This window comes from Homalodisca vitripennis, chromosome 1, assembly GCF_021130785.1.
Source record: "Homalodisca vitripennis isolate AUS2020 chromosome 1, UT_GWSS_2.1, whole genome shotgun sequence".
NCBI classification, from domain to species: Eukaryota; Metazoa; Arthropoda; class Insecta; order Hemiptera; family Cicadellidae; genus Homalodisca; species Homalodisca vitripennis.
The window spans coordinates 213,653,503-213,672,738 of NC_060207.1; the positions used below are offsets into that span (position 1 = coordinate 213,653,503).

The 19,236-nt window shown below is 32.6% G+C and overlaps 1 protein-coding gene across 1 annotated transcript in view; it reads left to right on the forward strand.

Annotated features, from left to right (window-relative positions):
• The window catches only part of LOC124354809, a 39,636-nt gene extending 27,671 nt beyond the window's left edge, over nucleotides 1-11,965 (forward strand). Inside the window, exon 2 of the mRNA XM_046805537.1 lies at nucleotides 11,602-11,965. Within this exon, the coding sequence (XP_046661493.1) occupies nucleotides 11,602-11,965 (364 nt within the window). The remainder of the gene's footprint in view (nucleotides 1-11,601) is intronic.
• Nucleotides 11,966-19,236: the final 7,271 nt, after the last annotated feature.

The window sequence follows — 19,236 nt, forward strand, 5'->3', positions numbered from 1 at the left end:
TTACTCCTGTATTTCAATGCAACGTGGTATCGTCGAATGTCGTGTGTAAGGAGCTCCATGTGACTCACAGCATTTATAGATGGGATGATAAGTTTAAGAAAGCAGATAGCTTGTTGGAAAACACTTGGACAGGTAGGACTTCGAGTGAGTTCACTGTTTGATAAAGAAGTCCAAATATATCTTTCAGGACGTGAGTAGGATATCGCTAAGTGTACAGTGTACAAAGATTTGAATAAGTTTACAGACTTCAATTTAATGATTAATAACCCGATATTGCATGCTTTGAAACCTGATGACAAATTAAAGAGATATGACTGCTGTTGTTATTACGTGTGAACATGGACTGAATTAAAATGTTATCAACCTCATTTTTTATAATGAGGTTATCTTTTACTTATATAGAAGTGTGCATCGTCATAACTTCCATATATATTAAACGTTTAATGCAAGAACCAGAGCTGCGATTTAGTCAATTACCCAAGAAGTCGAGATCAAAGTATGGGAGAAGATCAAGTTTGCTTGGACGTATGCAGGGTACTTCACGATGCTCATGTCAAACTCCGATGTGATGACGTAAAACTAGTTGAAGTACTCTTTAATCAAATGTTAACCTCAATCTTGTGAGGTGTATAAAAAAAAATATATATAAAAGTGTGAAGTGACTTTTTGGACACACTATATGTATATTTTTTTTCAAGTGCAGTTGTTGTGAACTTACCTTCACTCTACGCACGCCTATATTTAAAGTAATACAATTTAAACAAATAATTTAAATTTCTGTCCTTCGTGGTTCTATATTGGTAAATGACATTATAATCAATGGTATCAAATGAACGTGTGATTATTACACTAGTTATCGTTGATTAATTAATCACGTTGATAACCAAATATTAACACTTCATCAAAGACATTAATTAAATAATTTCTACATTATTGGAAATGTATTATAAAGTAACTAATTTCATTATTTCACCTGTGACCCGTTAATAATTAGAACTAGATAGTGTCTCCCTCCGATATGAAACATAACAGAACTTAGTTACTCATGGTGGCCTTATTCTGGGAAGATTCAGCCTTAAATTTTATGAGTGCATTTAGTTTAAGTACAAACCACTTTATTTCAGTACGTAGTAACATTGAGTGCATTAGTTACACAACATATTAGTTACATAAGGAAAACTCATCCACCGCAATAAATTGGCTGGCGGAAATCATAAGTGCTTGGGCTGAAGTGAAAGACAGTACTAACGAATGTATTAGACACCTGACCGAAAATTTCTTAATTTTATCAGTAGGTTTTATAATTTTACTATTTAGAATTTGGTGGTCACAGTTATTAAATTGACGTTAAAGAGGTTTAATTTAAAAAAAGTATAAAATAAAAATAGCTTAAATACGCTATATAGAAATAAATAATTTATTAAGAAAGAAGAACGGCTGTGTCCCATTGAGGCTCCATACCATATTGTTAACAACCTAGACGCGTTAAACACCAGCTCTTGACACCATGACTTTCTTATACACCTATACTTACATATAAATATGGCGTATATTATAAAATGTGAGAACAGTGCAGTAAATATGCTCTAACGTGTAAATAAAAGCAATTCTAACAAGAGGAGCACGTGGCTGTGTTATTGGCTTCGTTGCTGGGAAACACGAATAAAAAACATATTATTCAATATTGTTGTTATTTTTCGTTTTGATTATTTTTAAGTTCTTTTTCATTGTTATATTTGAAAACTTGTACTGGTTTAGTAACTAACTTATTTTTGAACTGCACATTATAAACAAAGTCAATTACTTTAATGGTGCAAGAACCTAGAGAAAACAAAAACTGTATTAAAGGGCCAATCATGTATTTGAACATGTAACAATAGAGTCACGTTGCTTATATCTACAGTTTTACTCATATTAAAATTATTTTAAAATTAAAATATTTTGTTCTTATTTTAAACTTTATAGTTACATATTACGTGCGCCTATGCTATAGGCAATATGCCTGTACCAAAAATAGTTGACAATAGTTGGGGAGGGGAAAGCGAGATACCCTCAACATTATTTATCTAGTTCCCAAGTGTTTGATCAATTATTGTTTACTTTTCAAACTTTGTGAAAATTCCAATACACACTATAAATAGTAGTACAAAAATGTAAGACTTATGTAGGAGACTACGTTTCCTCCTTAGTAAACATCACTATTCTTATATTTTCATATGATGTGCTGATAATGCATTGGATGTGGTGGTTGAATTCATTTCATAGTCTCTCACCTTCTTTTGACTATTTTGACCGTTCAGGTAATTCCTTGATTTTTGCAAGTACAAGTAAAGGATGTTTGAATTATGTCAAGTTGACCTTTACCAGTTCATCCCCATGTGATTTTTGTAATACATTTTTTTCTTAAGCTTTTTATAAGTTCCTTTATACCCGTTAAAGTAGATAGATACCAGAATAAATCATGAATATTATATTTATAACACCTTAAGGTGTCAAATTTCCAAAATTCCTGGAATTTTACCTCACTGTTAAAATAAAATGTTAACACTGAATCTTGTAATAAAATTTTATCTTTTCGAACATATAAAGAATTAATCTATATTATATTCCACCCCTATCCCTTTAGAAAATGCTTAGATGTGTCAGTAAATAACCACCTCAATAACAGTTGAACTCAATTTGTTCTAGGTAAAAAGTTTAAGGATTTTATCTGATCCAGAGTTAATCCAAGTACTAGCTTTATTTTTTCATACGTTCACCTAAAATACGTAGAAATTAGTGGCTGTTGCTAACTATACTATATTTTTTGTATTTAAAATAATTCAATAAGCAATACCTATATGCTTAATATAGCTTATCGATTATTTCACAAACAATTTTACTTTTTAAGTTAGCCAATATTCAATATGTATTTTACCGAACGTATATGAGAAATTTAAAGAAGGTAGTGGTTAATAAAATAATGTTAAATGGAAAACAAGCGTTTATAATGTATCTCTACATTCAATTCTAAAATGGTTTACCGCGTAATTAATTGGTTAATTAATTAAATGGTTAACTAATTAAATTATATGTATATAGAACTTACATAATCATAATTAAGCAAGACATACGTTTTTATTTGTAACAAAGAAACATATTACATTTAAATAACTAATGATTTATCCAGCACATTATATGTAATAAGGTAAACTAACCAACATTTTGGACGGTTGGCAGCCAGTCAGTGATAATGAGCAGCTCGATATATCAGCTGTTAATTAACGCCACAAATGACTCATTATGAAATGACTGTGACATAACATGGACCGTGTGTGACAGGAGAGAATTATGTCACAAGCTTGAATCAGGCGTAACTGTTATCCTAACAGTAAAACTACAAATACTGTAAGTTAATTGCAAGCACACAAAAGTGATCTGGGTGTTATCGAATAATGTTTGTATGGTTGAAAATGGTATCAACAAAAGAAGCTGAATAAATAAATGTGTAAACGAAATGCGTACAATTAAAAGTGATCCGAGTGTGTGAAATTTCGGTTCATAGATTAAGGCGAAAAATTGTTACATTAAAAATTTAACGTAATATTCGGAGATAGGATTCCATTTCAGCTTATTCTTGCATTGTAGTTCTATCCTGAACTCAGTTGAAATTTTATTACTTAAACTTTGCTATGAAACCTATCTTAGTTTAAACAATGTTAATGTATCACGTGGCAAGGTATATCTAGAATAATTTATCTATGAACTTCAAATTTTGCATGAAACCTAATTTCTAAACAGACAAGAATGTGTTATATAATGATACTTGTCCAATCATGATGTACTGTTGATTGTTGTGTAAATTAATTTTTCAAATGGACATGCCGAAGACAATTAAATGATTTATAAATTATAAATATTTTATTCAACCTAAGTGAAACCTGAATGAACCAGGAAGTAGAGGAAGTGTGATGAAATAATCTTCAAACCTCAGTGTGTGCTCTGTGGACCGGCCAGTTCGGATCCGTGGTTGTGCATGTGCGTTCGGCCTACGAATTACGTGCCCCGTAAATTACTTATCATGTCTATGTCTTATTTACTGAATTTGTGTATTTTATTAAATTAATGTTTATGTCGCTTAATGTTTATGTAACTTTCGGATTTGTACTCTCCTGACGATAGGAATTTCGTCCCGAAACATGTAGTGAACACTAAAACAGTTTACTGAACTAAATTTGATGAATTTGATATTACTGACATTAAATTTCAGTCTGTATAAAAATACAAACCACTCAGAACTGTAGGTTTTCATTCATAATACCCCACATATTTTTTACATTTGGTTATTTTACTCGTGAAAATGTTATATCATCAGCAAGGCGCTTGACTGACCATGAAACAGCAGTTCTAGAAAATCATTCATAAAAATTAACAATAATGTTGCTGATAATACCTAACCTTGAGGTACCCCTGCTTCTTCACAAAGATGTGAACTTAAGTACGAATTTGTGTGTAGTATGTAGTGATTTATTTCTAAAAAAGCTATCAAATAATTGCAAAGCATTTCCTTTAATCCCTGTTGCTTTTAATTTTGATAGTATCGTTTTATGGTCAACCAAGTCAAAATCAGTTTTAAAATCGATAAGGAGCCCTGTTAACTTTTTTTATTGTCGAATCTGTAATTAACCCTTTCAGTTACTGCTATTAAAGCGTTTTTCCTAAATTTATGGTTTCGATTTCAAAATTCTTGTAGATTTTACATTCATCCAGTGGTTCAGGTTTTCAACCCTTAATATAAACAAAAATCATCGATTGCCTATCTTCTTTTTGAAAGTAACATTCATGCGTATGACATTGATAATAATCAACAACTAAGAAAAGTCAAGTAAGCAATACTTTAGAGCATCAAACGATACAATTGAATGACCTTGTGTCAGTAAAGTAATCTATATAAATCATTAAATAAAATCACAGTATGGAAACATTTTGTGTACATAACTATTATAAAGAGTATCTCGCTGCATACTTATTTATCTAAATGTATGACTACTGGACTTTCCTGTGCAAAGAGATCAATTGTGCTAAATCGACATTTAAGCTGTCATTTGCAAGAACAACCACAGCCGCAGTTCTGTTCAGTCATCTAATAATATACAGGATTTAGTGTTTATGTTGTCCCTGGGTTAGTGCTGGCAGGGTAAAACCACGTTCCCCATATTTATTGACAAGCAGCCTTTGTTTGAGTTTGCGGCAAAGAGTGCTGAAGTGAAATGATTTATTATCAGTCCTATTTGAGTCTGGATCTTTCGTTTCACAATGGAGTGGAAATGGACAATGGACAATTTATGGGGAATTTTTACTCCTAAAATCGGAAAACTGGTTTTTAACAATATACAGGTATAAATCACAACTTTTAGACACGTAATGATAGCGAGTGAATAAAAATACTATAATTAGATAAATAACACAAATAATGTATTAAATAAGCTTTTTTACTCAAATTATTTTACAATAATGGTACAAGATTTAAAACTATGTATCATAATGCATGGTAGGTATACGTTACACCACAATGCGTGTGGTAGGCATATTTAATTCCCGAGATGTTCTACGGTCGGATAGACAGACAAACATCATACGGAAAGAAATATTTACATATACCGAGCATACAAAAAAATATATCTGTCAACCTACTATGTGATAATATTTAATGACATTTGGATAAATTCCATATATAAAAATATATGTTATTATTTTGTGTGAGTATGTGTTTAAAAATATGTTTATATACCCTTTTTAATCATTATTCATTTTTGTTATATTCTTCAATAAATTTATACTTTTTGTTATTCATATTTAAAATGGTTAAAGCAAAATATTTAGTTTGATTATTATTTGAAAAATAAGAATATTTGTTCTAACTTCTATATGAAGTTAAATGTAAGAAAGGGCCATGAGGCCGTAATTTCGCCTAAAATAAAGAAATATTTCATTTCATTTTCATTTTTCATTTCATAAATAATGATTCTTTTATACGTATAAATGAAGTTACACACCGAATTTAAAGACTGCAAATTATCTTATCATTTGTTACCAGAAGATTTTATAAAATTTGTGTGCATTAATTTAGGATTGATAGCAGTGTTTTATGTTCCAGTGAGCTAGGGAGCAAGGATACTACAACACTAGAGTACGCTGATGTCAGATCTTGTGACCAACTTTTAACGTTAACTTTGACTTATGTTAACTATTTTGATAATCCAGTTATTTTAATATGTCATGTTATAAAATCTCATATTATTTTACTCATTTTGTATACAATTTATATATTCTGCTATTTTTCTCGTTCCCACTATGGAACGTTCTACACGACCAATGTAGAAATACTTCCTAACGCTAGCCAAATATAATGGGATGAAATGCACAGTGATCTTTAAACTCAGTGGCACTAATGTAGAATTGAACCGTAATGCAAAGACTATAGACCAGTTAATTTTTGAGATATCGTGTGGACGGATACAAAGACTATAGACCAGTTAATTTTTGAGATATCGTGTGGACGGATACAAAGACTATAGACTAGTTAATTTTTGAGATATCGTGTGGACGGATACAAAGACTATAGACCAGTTAATTTTTGAGATATCGTGTGGACGGATACAAAGACTATAGACCAGTTAATTTTTGAGATATCGTGTGGACGGATACAAAGACTATAGACCAGTTAATTTTTGAGATATCGTGTGGACGGATACAAAGACTATAGACCAGTTAATTTTTGAGATATCGTGTGGACGGATACAAAGACTATAGACCAGTTAATTTTTGAGATATCGTGTGGACGGATACAAAGACATACAGAAAATTGAATTTTTCGACCTACACGAGTAATAGGCTTTGCTGACGCTCAGCGAACATAGAATACGTACATAGTATGTTGGACTACATATTACATGAGAGGCCTCGCTGGGTATGGAAATTAGTATTGCATATGTAGAAATGAATGTTCAAGCAATATTGCAAGAATATACGAGAATCTGCTCTTAATATATTCTATTTACAGAAAGAATGACATATAAACAAAATCTTATACTTGAATATCTTATATAACTTAATTTGCGTATTTTTCAAATGCACAGATGAAATAAATTTGGATCTCTACTAGTTGTATTCGTAGTGTTATTAAGTTTCAAAGCAGCTCTGTTTACAGTGTTGAAATTAATGCAAGCTCTTATACATTCATACACACCTTTTAATTTAAAGAGGTTTTAATTATCCAAAATAATCTTTCTGCATAAAAACCTTTAATATTGAATGGCATTCTTAAATATTAGAAGCGCGTTATGCCTGATTACTGACTTAGTAAAGTAAAGTTTTAATTACGGCAAATGGAGAAAAGTGTGATAGTTTTGATAAGGTAATTGTATAAAAAATATTTGAATCCAACAGACTATTCAGATTGTTCAATCTATTTTGCGATACTTTAATTCAAATTATTAAGTTAGCGACCATTATTGTTCCTAGAATAAACAATAAAACTCAACAACTGAACAATAACAATAATTTCCAGCCGCTGCAAACTTCTCTGTTCCATAGAACAGAGTTCTCAAAGTTACCTCGAGCCTTGAGACAAAACATCCAATATATAAACCTGATCAACAATATAACAAGATCTCTCTCTCTCACTCACTACTCACTCAATCACTCACTCACTCATCGAAGAAAATTGAGGTCTGAAATGCTGCAGAGACTTGCTGCTAGTGCCGCGTGTAAAAGTGTGGAGTTAAATGTAAAAATTAAACAGCTTACAGAAGTTACAAATTAATAAAACAAATATCAGTCATCTCCTAGAATTTTATAAATGTTTGCACTTGCATTCATTTATAAAATTACACACCTTTACGTCAGTATGTTTGAGCCCCAATAATAATTATTAACTTTGATTACCTTTACATTTATTCAAAATGTACAATAGTAAAAAATTGCCGAAACCGTTAACTAGTTAGCTTTATGGTATACTTCAGGGCACGCAGAAGAGCCTTTAGGATTAGGTGCATAGCAATGAACCGATTCAAAGTCACATTCCTGCAGAAGTTATATTCACCGGACCAATTGACCTTCCGTTGATTTAAAATTCAGCAGCCGCATCAAAGCAGCGTTACATGTTCTCATAAGAAAATGGCTGACAAAGATATTTACGGAAATGACTGATGAACTTTACTATAGCTAGCAGCTCTCTTCAGGTGACTCAGTAGTTTTGCTCTGGCTTTGATAAAACTTTGATGAATGCTAACCGATGGTCTTTGCTCATCCTCCTGCTCCTGATACAACACACTCACAATTGCGGTGCTACTGAAATCGGTTTAAAATATAAACCTATCCTCTTGCCTTGGCAATCCGAGGATTGGAGCATTACTAACCAGTTCTTTCAAACTGCCAAATATTTTTGGAAGTCCTCCTCGCAGACAAAGCTTCGCATTTAAGTAAGTTTTCTCAGGAGCTTTGTGAGGTTTGAAAATCCTCTCACGAACCACCGTCAGTACGCGCAACGTCACAAAAAGCTTATTACTTCGCGTTTGTCGCTAGAGACTGGCCACTTGGTATTTGCTGCAGTCCTCCCCGGGTCCACGCGTACACTTTCGTCAGAAACTCATGGCCCAATTTATTAATTCGCCTTCGAAACAGATTACCTTTCAGATCCACACACCTTTAAATCACAAGAGAAGGGACAAGGTTTCGCCATAGAAACTGATGTAAAATAACTTTATTTTGTTGGTAAAATGTTTCTATTCTATTTTCATGGTTGCTTTATTCACCAATACTCATATTGAGACTCACAAAATAAAATTTTCGGATGACCTCTAAGAGTTGTGGATTAAAACTTTTATTGTGATTGCAATGTAAGAATTTAGAATTGGAAGCGACTAGAAAGTTTTCCACCATGTTTAGCAGAACCAGTTACGTTTTCTTGGACAAGTATACACGAACAACGTTCACAAGACATTTATCTGAGATCTGAGGTCATATTACATTTGAGCCCAGTGAAAAAGAAAATACTACTAACATAAATTTATCTAAACGTTCTTAGCAATTGTTTTAATAATAGAACTAATTCAAAAAACGCTGATATCTCGATTCCTTGTAGTAATTTATTTTTTTAAATACGTAGTTTGTTGGAAAATGCTTTTGGAGTTGAGCATTACTTATGGCGTTTCAATATCAATATTTGTATGTCACTCATTTAGTTACAAAATACGTATATAATAAAAAATTCTAATACGAAAGTTCCATTTTGTGTATTTCTTTACTTAGTCCACAAGTTACAGTCTTAAAACAAATTTACTTTATATTCAATTCAATCATATTATAAATATCATATATTCCCTACTTCCATTTTGGAAGAGTGTTGAAAAGATAAACGTGTGGATAAATAGGCTTGTAAACAAGCGTTTTAGCGCATTTGGCAGAGAATGTGTTGTGGCTCGGCGCCAGGTCTGGGCTAATCTCCTGTTAATGCGTATCGTAAAGTGCCTCGTGTAATTTCTCATCCACCTTCTTCTTGTTTTCCAATAAAAAAGACTAAAAAAATTAAGAGAAAACAAATGCATTGTAATTTAAATTTCTTTATACTATATTATTTTTGCCATTAGATATCGTTATATGTCACACAAAGTATAACAAAACGTTTCAAGGATTGAAATTTGCCCTCTTCTTCAGGTGTCTAAAATGACAATACATAAACATGCAAAAAGAAAATAAAAGTGAGGCGATCACAAAACGACATTTGTTTAAACCTGTAGAAAAAAATAGATTTTGGTCCTCAAAATGCTGTGTTACAATTTTTGTCTTAGATAAAGATGAAAATTATATTATCAATTCAAATTAACCCTAGTCATTAATATACTTCAAAAACCTTACAGTAAAATAGTATTACCGTTATTCCTAGATTTCGTCAAGGACCCAATTCTTTAAACCAATTCTATATATCTGCCTTGGCTGTTTTTCTGTTATAGGAACTTCTACACTTCTAAAGCTTTCAATGAAGAGTTATTAAACTGCTTTAGAAAAGGCTTAAACAACTTTACCAAAAATTAAAATTATTGAAAAATAATACGATTATTAACTATGTATTTATTATATTTAATTGGAAATACTGAAAATTATACTATAGTAGGAACCTTGTGAACTGATTAACAATATCCTTGTTATTAAACATGAAGAACGATAGAGGATTATTAAATACGCTAAAACATTATGAACGCGTCACAGATATATAAACGGATTTATACCTTAATGAGCCCAAACAATAGCCGTACAGCAAAGGTAGGGTATTTACTTTGCAATGCTTTACTGTAGTTATCTTAACTTCACCCACGTGTAGTGGATGGCAATATTTAGATACCGAACATCTGGGCAATTTTCATTCATTAATGATTGTTACATACACAATATGCAGCTGAAGGTACTTATCAATATTATTACAGGATATAGCGTGCCAGGATTGGTTTTAAGATCCCCAGACAATCCTCAGGAGAGTACACTTCTAATTGATTTATAATCTCCAGTTGAATTTATAATGGATACAATAATCACTTTTGTGTGACTAAAATCTTTGCACTTCCATGGAGTTTAGGAGTTCATTTACTTTTGTAGAGGTCAAAATAATTATTTTTTCTTAATTTATAGTAAAACAGGTAAGAATAAATACATATCTCCCATGTATCCCTCCATAGTATATTTTTATTTTTATGGTGATTTTTAGTATTTTTGAAGTGGTTATATACATATTTGCTATCAGTCGAAAGCACCTTTACTTTTAGATAAGCTTTTTTTAGACCTTAAATATGTATTACTTTGCTGACGAAAGTTCAATTGTTAAACTTATGAGAGTAGTTTTGCATAGTTTAAAAACAGATGATAAATAAATTATATATGATTTATTCACAAGGCTATTAATGGGTTTTTGTTCTTGAACCAACTTATCAGATGAATAGGTTATAATATTCACAAATCAACTTATCATCAGCTTATTTCTCTAAAATTCTTTACACTGTTAAATAAAGGAATGCTTTCTACAAGATATGGGTAAAATATGAGTGAGTAGATCATTGCATATAGATAAACAGGGTATAAATAGAAACGCAATGTCACCGATAATTCAAATAATGCATGTCTGGCGACAGATGGTACGGGAGAGGAGATTAATGTGTACAAGGGTACCATTAGGGTACTAAACCGTCTGAGAGTCTCTGTGGTTGTTGATCCTTGATGTCTGTCTGTCTGCGGTGTTTGTGTGTGTACGTCACTTCTCATTATAGATTAAACAGTTCTATATAATGTGTACAAGGGTGCAATTAGAGCACTAGACCATCTGAGCGTCTGTGTAGTTGTTGATAATTGATGTCTGTCTGTTTGCGGTGTTTGTGTGTCTACGTCACTTTTGATTATAGAGAAAACTGTTTTATGTTCGCTGAATACTTCTAGTAATCAAGTTAATCAACGTAAATCAAGTCGATGCCGTTTATATAACTTCAGAAAGGCGTTTAACAAGATCAACCATCGTAATCTTCTTGCTAAGCTACAAGGCTACTGGTATACTGCCACAATGTTGCAATGATGTAGGAGCTACCATACCGATCGTCGACTTATTGTGCGCCTTAATGCCGTCGCCTCAACTAGCTTTGATGCAGATTCTGTTATTCCACAGGGGTTTCACATTAGACCAGTCTTGTTCTCCATCTTCATGAACTACATTAAGCATGTCATCAAGGCCCCCTTTCTCCTCTTTGCAGACGACATCAAGCTACTCATAGAAGTTGCATCCCTCCTTGATTACCAGTCCTTGCAGGGTGCTCTTGATGACGTATTCGACTGGTGTCTCACGAATGGCATGGCTGTGAATCCCTCCAAAACCAAGTTGATGAAGTTCAACAGGAAACTAAATTCAGTGGTAGCCGACTACTTTCTCGATGGTAACCGGGTGTAGAAATGCAATACTCCCCCACTGGGGTTATTATCGTCTCTTCATTTGACCACATGAGCCACATCTACGGCAGGGCCTCCCGAATGCTTGGATTGGTCTCCCATTGTGCAAGACATGAACATGCATGCCTGTGCGATTCTTTACAGGTCAATTTTCCGCCAGTTACTCGAGTATGCCTCTGTAGTTTGGTCACCATATCAGCTCTGCCACATTCACTATCTCCAATCGGTGCAAAGATGTTTCATCAGATTTCTGGGATGTCGTGCTTGACTTGGCTTTCGTTAGGTCCCAGTCGATTAGATGTCTGATACCTATAGTATTATGAGTCTTGAATGTCGGAGGCGGGTGGCTGATTTAATCTTCCTATTCAAGCTCCTCAATCACCTAACAACTGCCCCTTCTTACTGGATACAATTAAATTCCACGTCCTACCATATCCACTAGGCATTAGCGCCTCTCCGAGCTCGACCATGCTTGCCAACTTCGCTTTAGTGTTTGTGCTCATAGCTTGTTAAAGCGTACCTTTAAAGTGATCGTACTCGCTTATGCGTTGACAAACTTCGATAAAAAAGTGTTTTTTAAAATTTCAACATAGTAATTTCTTTAAATTGTATCTTTAATTGAAACAGCTGATGCCTATCAAAAGACAACATCCTAGTTGTTTTCGGCTTGTGCAAGCATAATTGATCGTGCACGCATATACATTGACGAATTTCGAAACAAAAGACTCCGTTGGAATTTATATAAAAATTACTAAACATCTTATGTCTTCTGCATTTTTTATGACAATAACTTTTTTCTTTTTTTTGTTATTTTACTGTTTAAATGTTTCAAAAGACGATATTTTGTTAATATAAAAGAAAGTAACATTTTTTTCTTGTCTATTTAAACCTAGTCTTCAAATATTTGGTTTCTTGAGCTTAACTAGATTCAAATATAACAATTTTTTAATACAAAATGGCGTCTAGCGGCTAATCGAGACATTTCTGGACCTATTTCTTTATGAAAAGTTTTGCCTGAAATGATGACTACAATTAGCCACACACGTTTTTGACACCATTTTGTGAACACCCTGTATTTGTGTACATGTAAAAAAGTTTCGATTTATAAAGAAATGTGGATTGGTATATCTGTTCCTCAGTTGGTTCTACAACTGAATCCCTGGGCATATAACAGTTCTTAGTGACTCTAAAAATAGAGCCCTAATGTTTCGAAGTAAATTCGCCTGAAACAATGCACTTATCTCCATCTCTCACACAAGTATATATTGTGGTGTTTGATGTTCCTACACGTATAATAATACATAAGTATTTCCAGAAATTGGTAGAAAATGTTTAATTCTGTTATAATGCAAAATATTAATTCTAAAGATAATCTCGGTCTATTACAGCTATAAAATACGCGACTCGATATTGTGACATTTATGAGAAGAAGTCCTTGATGCTAAGGTCTATTGCATGAATATCAAACTCATTCTCTCGCAATCCAATGGTATGTAGAATGCGATATGTTCCTATATTTTATAATAAATGTACAACATAAATTAGCTTTAAAAATAATTTCAGCATTTATGATATTTATGAACTTCTAAAATGAATCTCTTCTTTTCCTCTTGAGATGTAAAAACCTGTGATATACTGACGAAAATGAAATCCAATTTCCAATACTTAAAGACTAAACTCTTGATTATTCCGATCGCATTGAAATTAGACGTTATACCCAGCGATGATTTTGGTACCAGTGACCTTATGTTATAAGACAAATACCATTATTTCGGTCTACTGCAGGAAGAAAATATAAAGCAACAGTCTTTCTTTTCCGTTGGCTTTAGCAATACAAGATAGGTAATAGAGACTTATATTTGCAAGAACAAAATTTTATAACAACTTACTGCTTAGTAATTTTCAATTATTCGTAAATTATAGTTTTGTAGTGATATAATGTTTATAAATGGTCATGAAAATCCATATAGCACATCACCCACATTATTATTAGAATATATTATTTATATTTATATTAAATTAGTTAATAAATTATTTTTGAAAAAACATTCTGTTCGTTAAAACTTTTAGTTCAAATGAGATGCTTACAACAGATTACTATAATGAATGAAATTTTCATGATTTCTCCAGCGCTTCAAGGTACACACTGTTTAACACAATAACTGCTGTCAGTATCATAATTAAACATATAAACTATGTAATAATATCAATTTTTCACTTTATTACACAAAAATAATATAAAACACGTTCGAAAATACTATAAATATATTATCCATCTAATAATTACAATATTTATGATAACTTAGTGACGTACTATATGCTAATAACAACCAGTATGAATCATACACGAAGTCAATAACAATAACAATGCCCAATACGGACGATAAGTTCTCCTTTGGATTACACACATTTTGTCTGGCAGTACATTATCGTGTCGGTATTGAAGCGCGACACAATGGGCGATATGTGAATGGTGGTTTCAGCATCGCTACTCCTCTTCACTGTTATTTTACTGAATTGCGTTAACACCTTCACACAGAGCGTATGTCACATATTAACGGTAAAAATATTAGCCAGCACATATATAAAATGTAAAGCTATCACTCACTGACACACACTCAAACACTCATCACTAATTCTCTAAACATCTAATATCATAGAAAGTAAAGTCGCTGGAATAGAAAACTGAAGCATTTTCTGAAAGATCAAACATCCATAGAGGTTTAAATTGGATCGGAATACCTAGAAGAACTATATTTTTTCAGAAGGGAAAAGCGTTTACGCACTTTCTCGTGTCGGGCTCGGTCCAGTTATTAGATGTTGTTGAAACCAAGATCCATACCGACTAAAAAACATCCCTTCTTCACCACGTCTTATATAGCCTCACTCGAAACTACGTTTTGGTATTACTTTTCGGGAGAAGGCATCAGGTCTGTTTGAACTTATCCTGTTCTTCTGGTCATAGTTCAATGAGGACTTCCATGACAAAGGATCCGACTGTCACCCAGGCAGGTCGTCCCAGGCTGATGCAAGTATTAACGGAACGAGGTTCTCCGGGGTAATGTTTTTCCTAGATCTGGGCGCTGTGATTCAAATCTGAGGCATATACAGAACACATGCTCCACATTCTCGTCGACTCAACTGTTGGGTGGACACTCCGAGGAGTTCACATACTTGTATTTATAAAATTACGCCCGGAAAAAACCCGTGTTCCGAAAGCATCTGCGTTAGATAGTATTTAACTGCCTCATGGCTGTGCTCGTACCACTTCCTTACTTGATAGATAGATCTACGCTCCTCAGCCAGGGTCTCGGTAGGTACCACTCGGGCGATTACGCATAGTGCGTTCTTCCCCGAATGCACTCACAATGCGTAGAGCACTCAGCCGATAAATCAATGCCATCTTCCTTCTAGGCGGTTGTAGCACTAGGGTGTCAGCCGATATCGCAATGCCATATGTTAAGATCGATGAGACAACAGATAATAGCAGTGCTCTCTTTTTCATTTTGGGACCTCTCACGTTGGGTAGGGTAATTTCTTTTGAGAGGACTTTAGCAAATATAGACGCCATAGCACCGCATGCTTTACTTGTTTAAACTTGAGTCACGGCTCGAGCATTACTCCCAAACACTTAATAAATGGTCCGTACGTTATGTCATGATCAACGACTCATAGGTTAACGGTTTCCATCTTCTTTGTGTTGGTGATTAGCACGGCCTCGGTTTCGTGATTTGCCAGCGCCAGACTCACTGAATTCACCCACTCGAGGCTCAACTCAAAGGCAATACCAAAATGATGTTCAATGCCTTCGAGAGACTTGCTCACACGAAGGTCATATCACAAATTTATAGTTAACAGCTGACCTACTATTGATCGCAGGTCGATAAAACAGTTGTAAATGTAAATATTTGTTTTTAAACATTAGTTTTCATTACAAGAGTTACGAATTGTGGTCATCTAGTAATGCGGGGCTATCGTTTTTATGGAAACAACACATGAGACGAAATGAGTTTATTAAAAAGAGTTTTGTAAGAAGTTCAAAATATCTATTCGAAATTGTGGACGTGATTTGGATGTCCCTAAGTCTACAGTTACAGTTTATATATAGATTAAGTTTGCAGACTTCAATTAAATAATTACAAACATCACATATTTATGTTTTAAAATCTCATGACAAATTAAAGAAGTATGACTCTGCTGTTGTTATTCTGTGTGAAAATTAACTGTATTATAATTTTACAAACATATTTTTTTATAATGAGTACGTTTTACTTATCTATAAGTGTGCATCGTCATAACGTTCATATATCAAAAGTTCATAGCAAGCACCAGAGCTGCGATTTAGTCAATTACCCTAGAAATAAGATCAAAGTATGAGAAGAAGATCAACTTAGCTTGGATGTCTGCAGTGCACTTCATAATGATCATGTCAAATTACGATATGATGTTTGAAGTACTCTTTAATAATTGTATTTAACCTTATTCTTGTGATTTATATACTTTTGTGACTAAAGTTATTTAAATGTGTGCTGAAAATATTTTTAAGCGCCGAATGAATATATTTCTGTTCAATGGTAGTTCTTGAAAACGCAAGTATACTCGATATACGCCTACATTTAATGTAATAACATTTAATAAAATAATTCACACCTTTTATATCCTTAGGGGGTCTATATTGGTAAATGATTAAAACCGATGATAACAAATAATATTATGATTGTTACGTTAACATAATTACGCTCGTGAATTTATTTGTGTAATTAATAACGTTGATAATTCAATAGTAACATTTCAGCATAGAAATTAGTTGAATAATTTCTATATATTTGGAAATGATACTTATTTGGATCCAAAATCTTTATTTCACCTTTAAAACATTTTTAGTTAGAACTAGGTAGTATCTCCTTTCGGTATAAGTAGAACAGCAATATAGTTATTCATGGTGATCTTACACTGTGGAGATTTACCCTTAAATGTCAGGGGTGCATAGAGCTGAAGTACAAACCCCTTCGTTTCAATGCCAATAAATTTACTGACGGAAAGCGCAAGTGTTTGGACTGAAGTCAAAGGTACTACTAACGATTGGACACATAATAAATAAGAATATTCACACTAAAATAAATTCTCAATACAGAAATCAATATTATACTAAGAAAAAAGAATGGCTGTGTCCTATTGAGGCTTCATATCATATTGTTACAATCTCGAAGGATTATACACCAGCTCTTACAAAAGCATACCATGAATTCGTTACACACTTATAATTACATAAAAATATGAGAGATATTACAAAATGTGAGAACATTAGGTATGCTCTAACGTGGAAATAAAAACAATTTTTACAAGATGAGCACATGGCTGTGTTATTGGCTTCGTTGCTGGGGAACACGAACTGATAGTAGACATTTAGAGCTATGAAGGACAGAGGTATAAAATACTCATTTATTTAGAATATACGGGATAGAAATAAAATAACAACGGATCATTACTGATTTTTAATTAGAAAAGTAAATGGTTTACTAAAATTTCATTGTTGGAGTTAAAATGTCGTTCTAGTTTTATTTATATATTTTTCATAAAGCAATTCATGATATAACTGGAGTAATTTCACCCAAATAGAAATGGCTGATCAATCATTATTTCAGAGTTCTGTATATCATACATCAAATTAGTAATTCCCTCATTGGAAGCTCAATGAAACTTGATGTGATGTATTACGATAGGGTAGTATACAGAGACTGAGGTGTTTATCGATAAGCATTGGCTCATTATTGCGTCCTTTGGTCAGATTTAGCAGTTAACGATAACATTATAGACGGCATCACTATAAAGGTCTTTTCGAACCAGTTCATCGTAAAGGTGAGATCTTGTAATCAAAACTTAGAACCATTATGACTTACCTCGGTAATAACATAGTAACCGCTTGAATTAATGTTGGTTTTATAATCATATAGATATATTATACTTAATAACCCCAATCCAAGTTCTTCTTTAACTAACATCGTTCATCTGTAGTTAACATAGACTCAGCGATAATTTGAGTACTTGCACGGAGCATTCATGACTTATTTATTATCTGGGCTGATATGGGTTAAGGTATAAAATGAATTAGTGTGGGTGGTTTAAATTTGGGTAAGAAAAGTACAGATATAGGCCCTTACACAAATGATATTGTTTAGGTATATTACAATAAATTTTGTAGTTAACGCTAGGGATTGTAATATGCTTTATTAAAACCCATACTAAACTATTGAGTGGTAGTTTATAAACTACTAAATATAACCACAGCTGACATAAGTTTTTAGAGTGATTGCACAGTGAACTCGTATATTGATATTTAAAATGAAAAGTGCATGTTGTGCAGATAACGCTTTATTATTATATAATCGTAACTTAAGTTATAAAAAAAGAGAAGGAGCACTCGTAGATTAAAAGTATATAACAAAACACACCTTTTTTTTAGAAAAGTATCATTATTTTATTGCTAGAATTATCCACGAAAATTAGACTAATACAAGAACAGACAAAACAAGCTTTAAATAATTGTACAAAGTATTTAGCTATACTATTAACATGCTTATATTATATAAGTATCAAATTATGAGATAAATAAAACAAATTTATAAGTAATAATATTTAAAATTTGGTTAAATACTAATTAAGAAACACATTACCGCAAAACTTCATAGTAATATTGTTAGTTTTATGTAATTTAAGAATTAGTACAACACTGTTATTTCCTAACACCTGTTCTATAACATATATATAAATATATTTCTTTATATAAATCATATTTACAAAGTTCATAAAATAAGTCAGTTATAAATCTATTTCCTACATTAGAAATTACTACGTTAATTTTCCCTACTTTTAAAACAGAATTATTTTTACAAATTATTTAACTGCCGATATTTGTATAGGTGATTGTACAGATGCAAACCATATACTAATTTACTTGTGCTCTCTGAATTCAAGTTCTGATTTCCTTTGTAGATGTTTCTTAGCACTTTTAGCCAGAATCCAACATTTTTTATATTTTGATATATACTGTTTTAATTACATAAGCAATATACAAGAATGTAGCTCAGTATTCAGAATTAACACAATCATTGCCTTATGATGATTTCATTTCGGCATGAATATACAATGTAATGTCAACAGTCCCAGATTGCGTCACTAAACCTGAAGCTGTCACACCACCAGCGCTCTAGTTACTGTTTGGATACAACATGTAACAAATATAAATTATCACTACAATCTGTATACTTATTT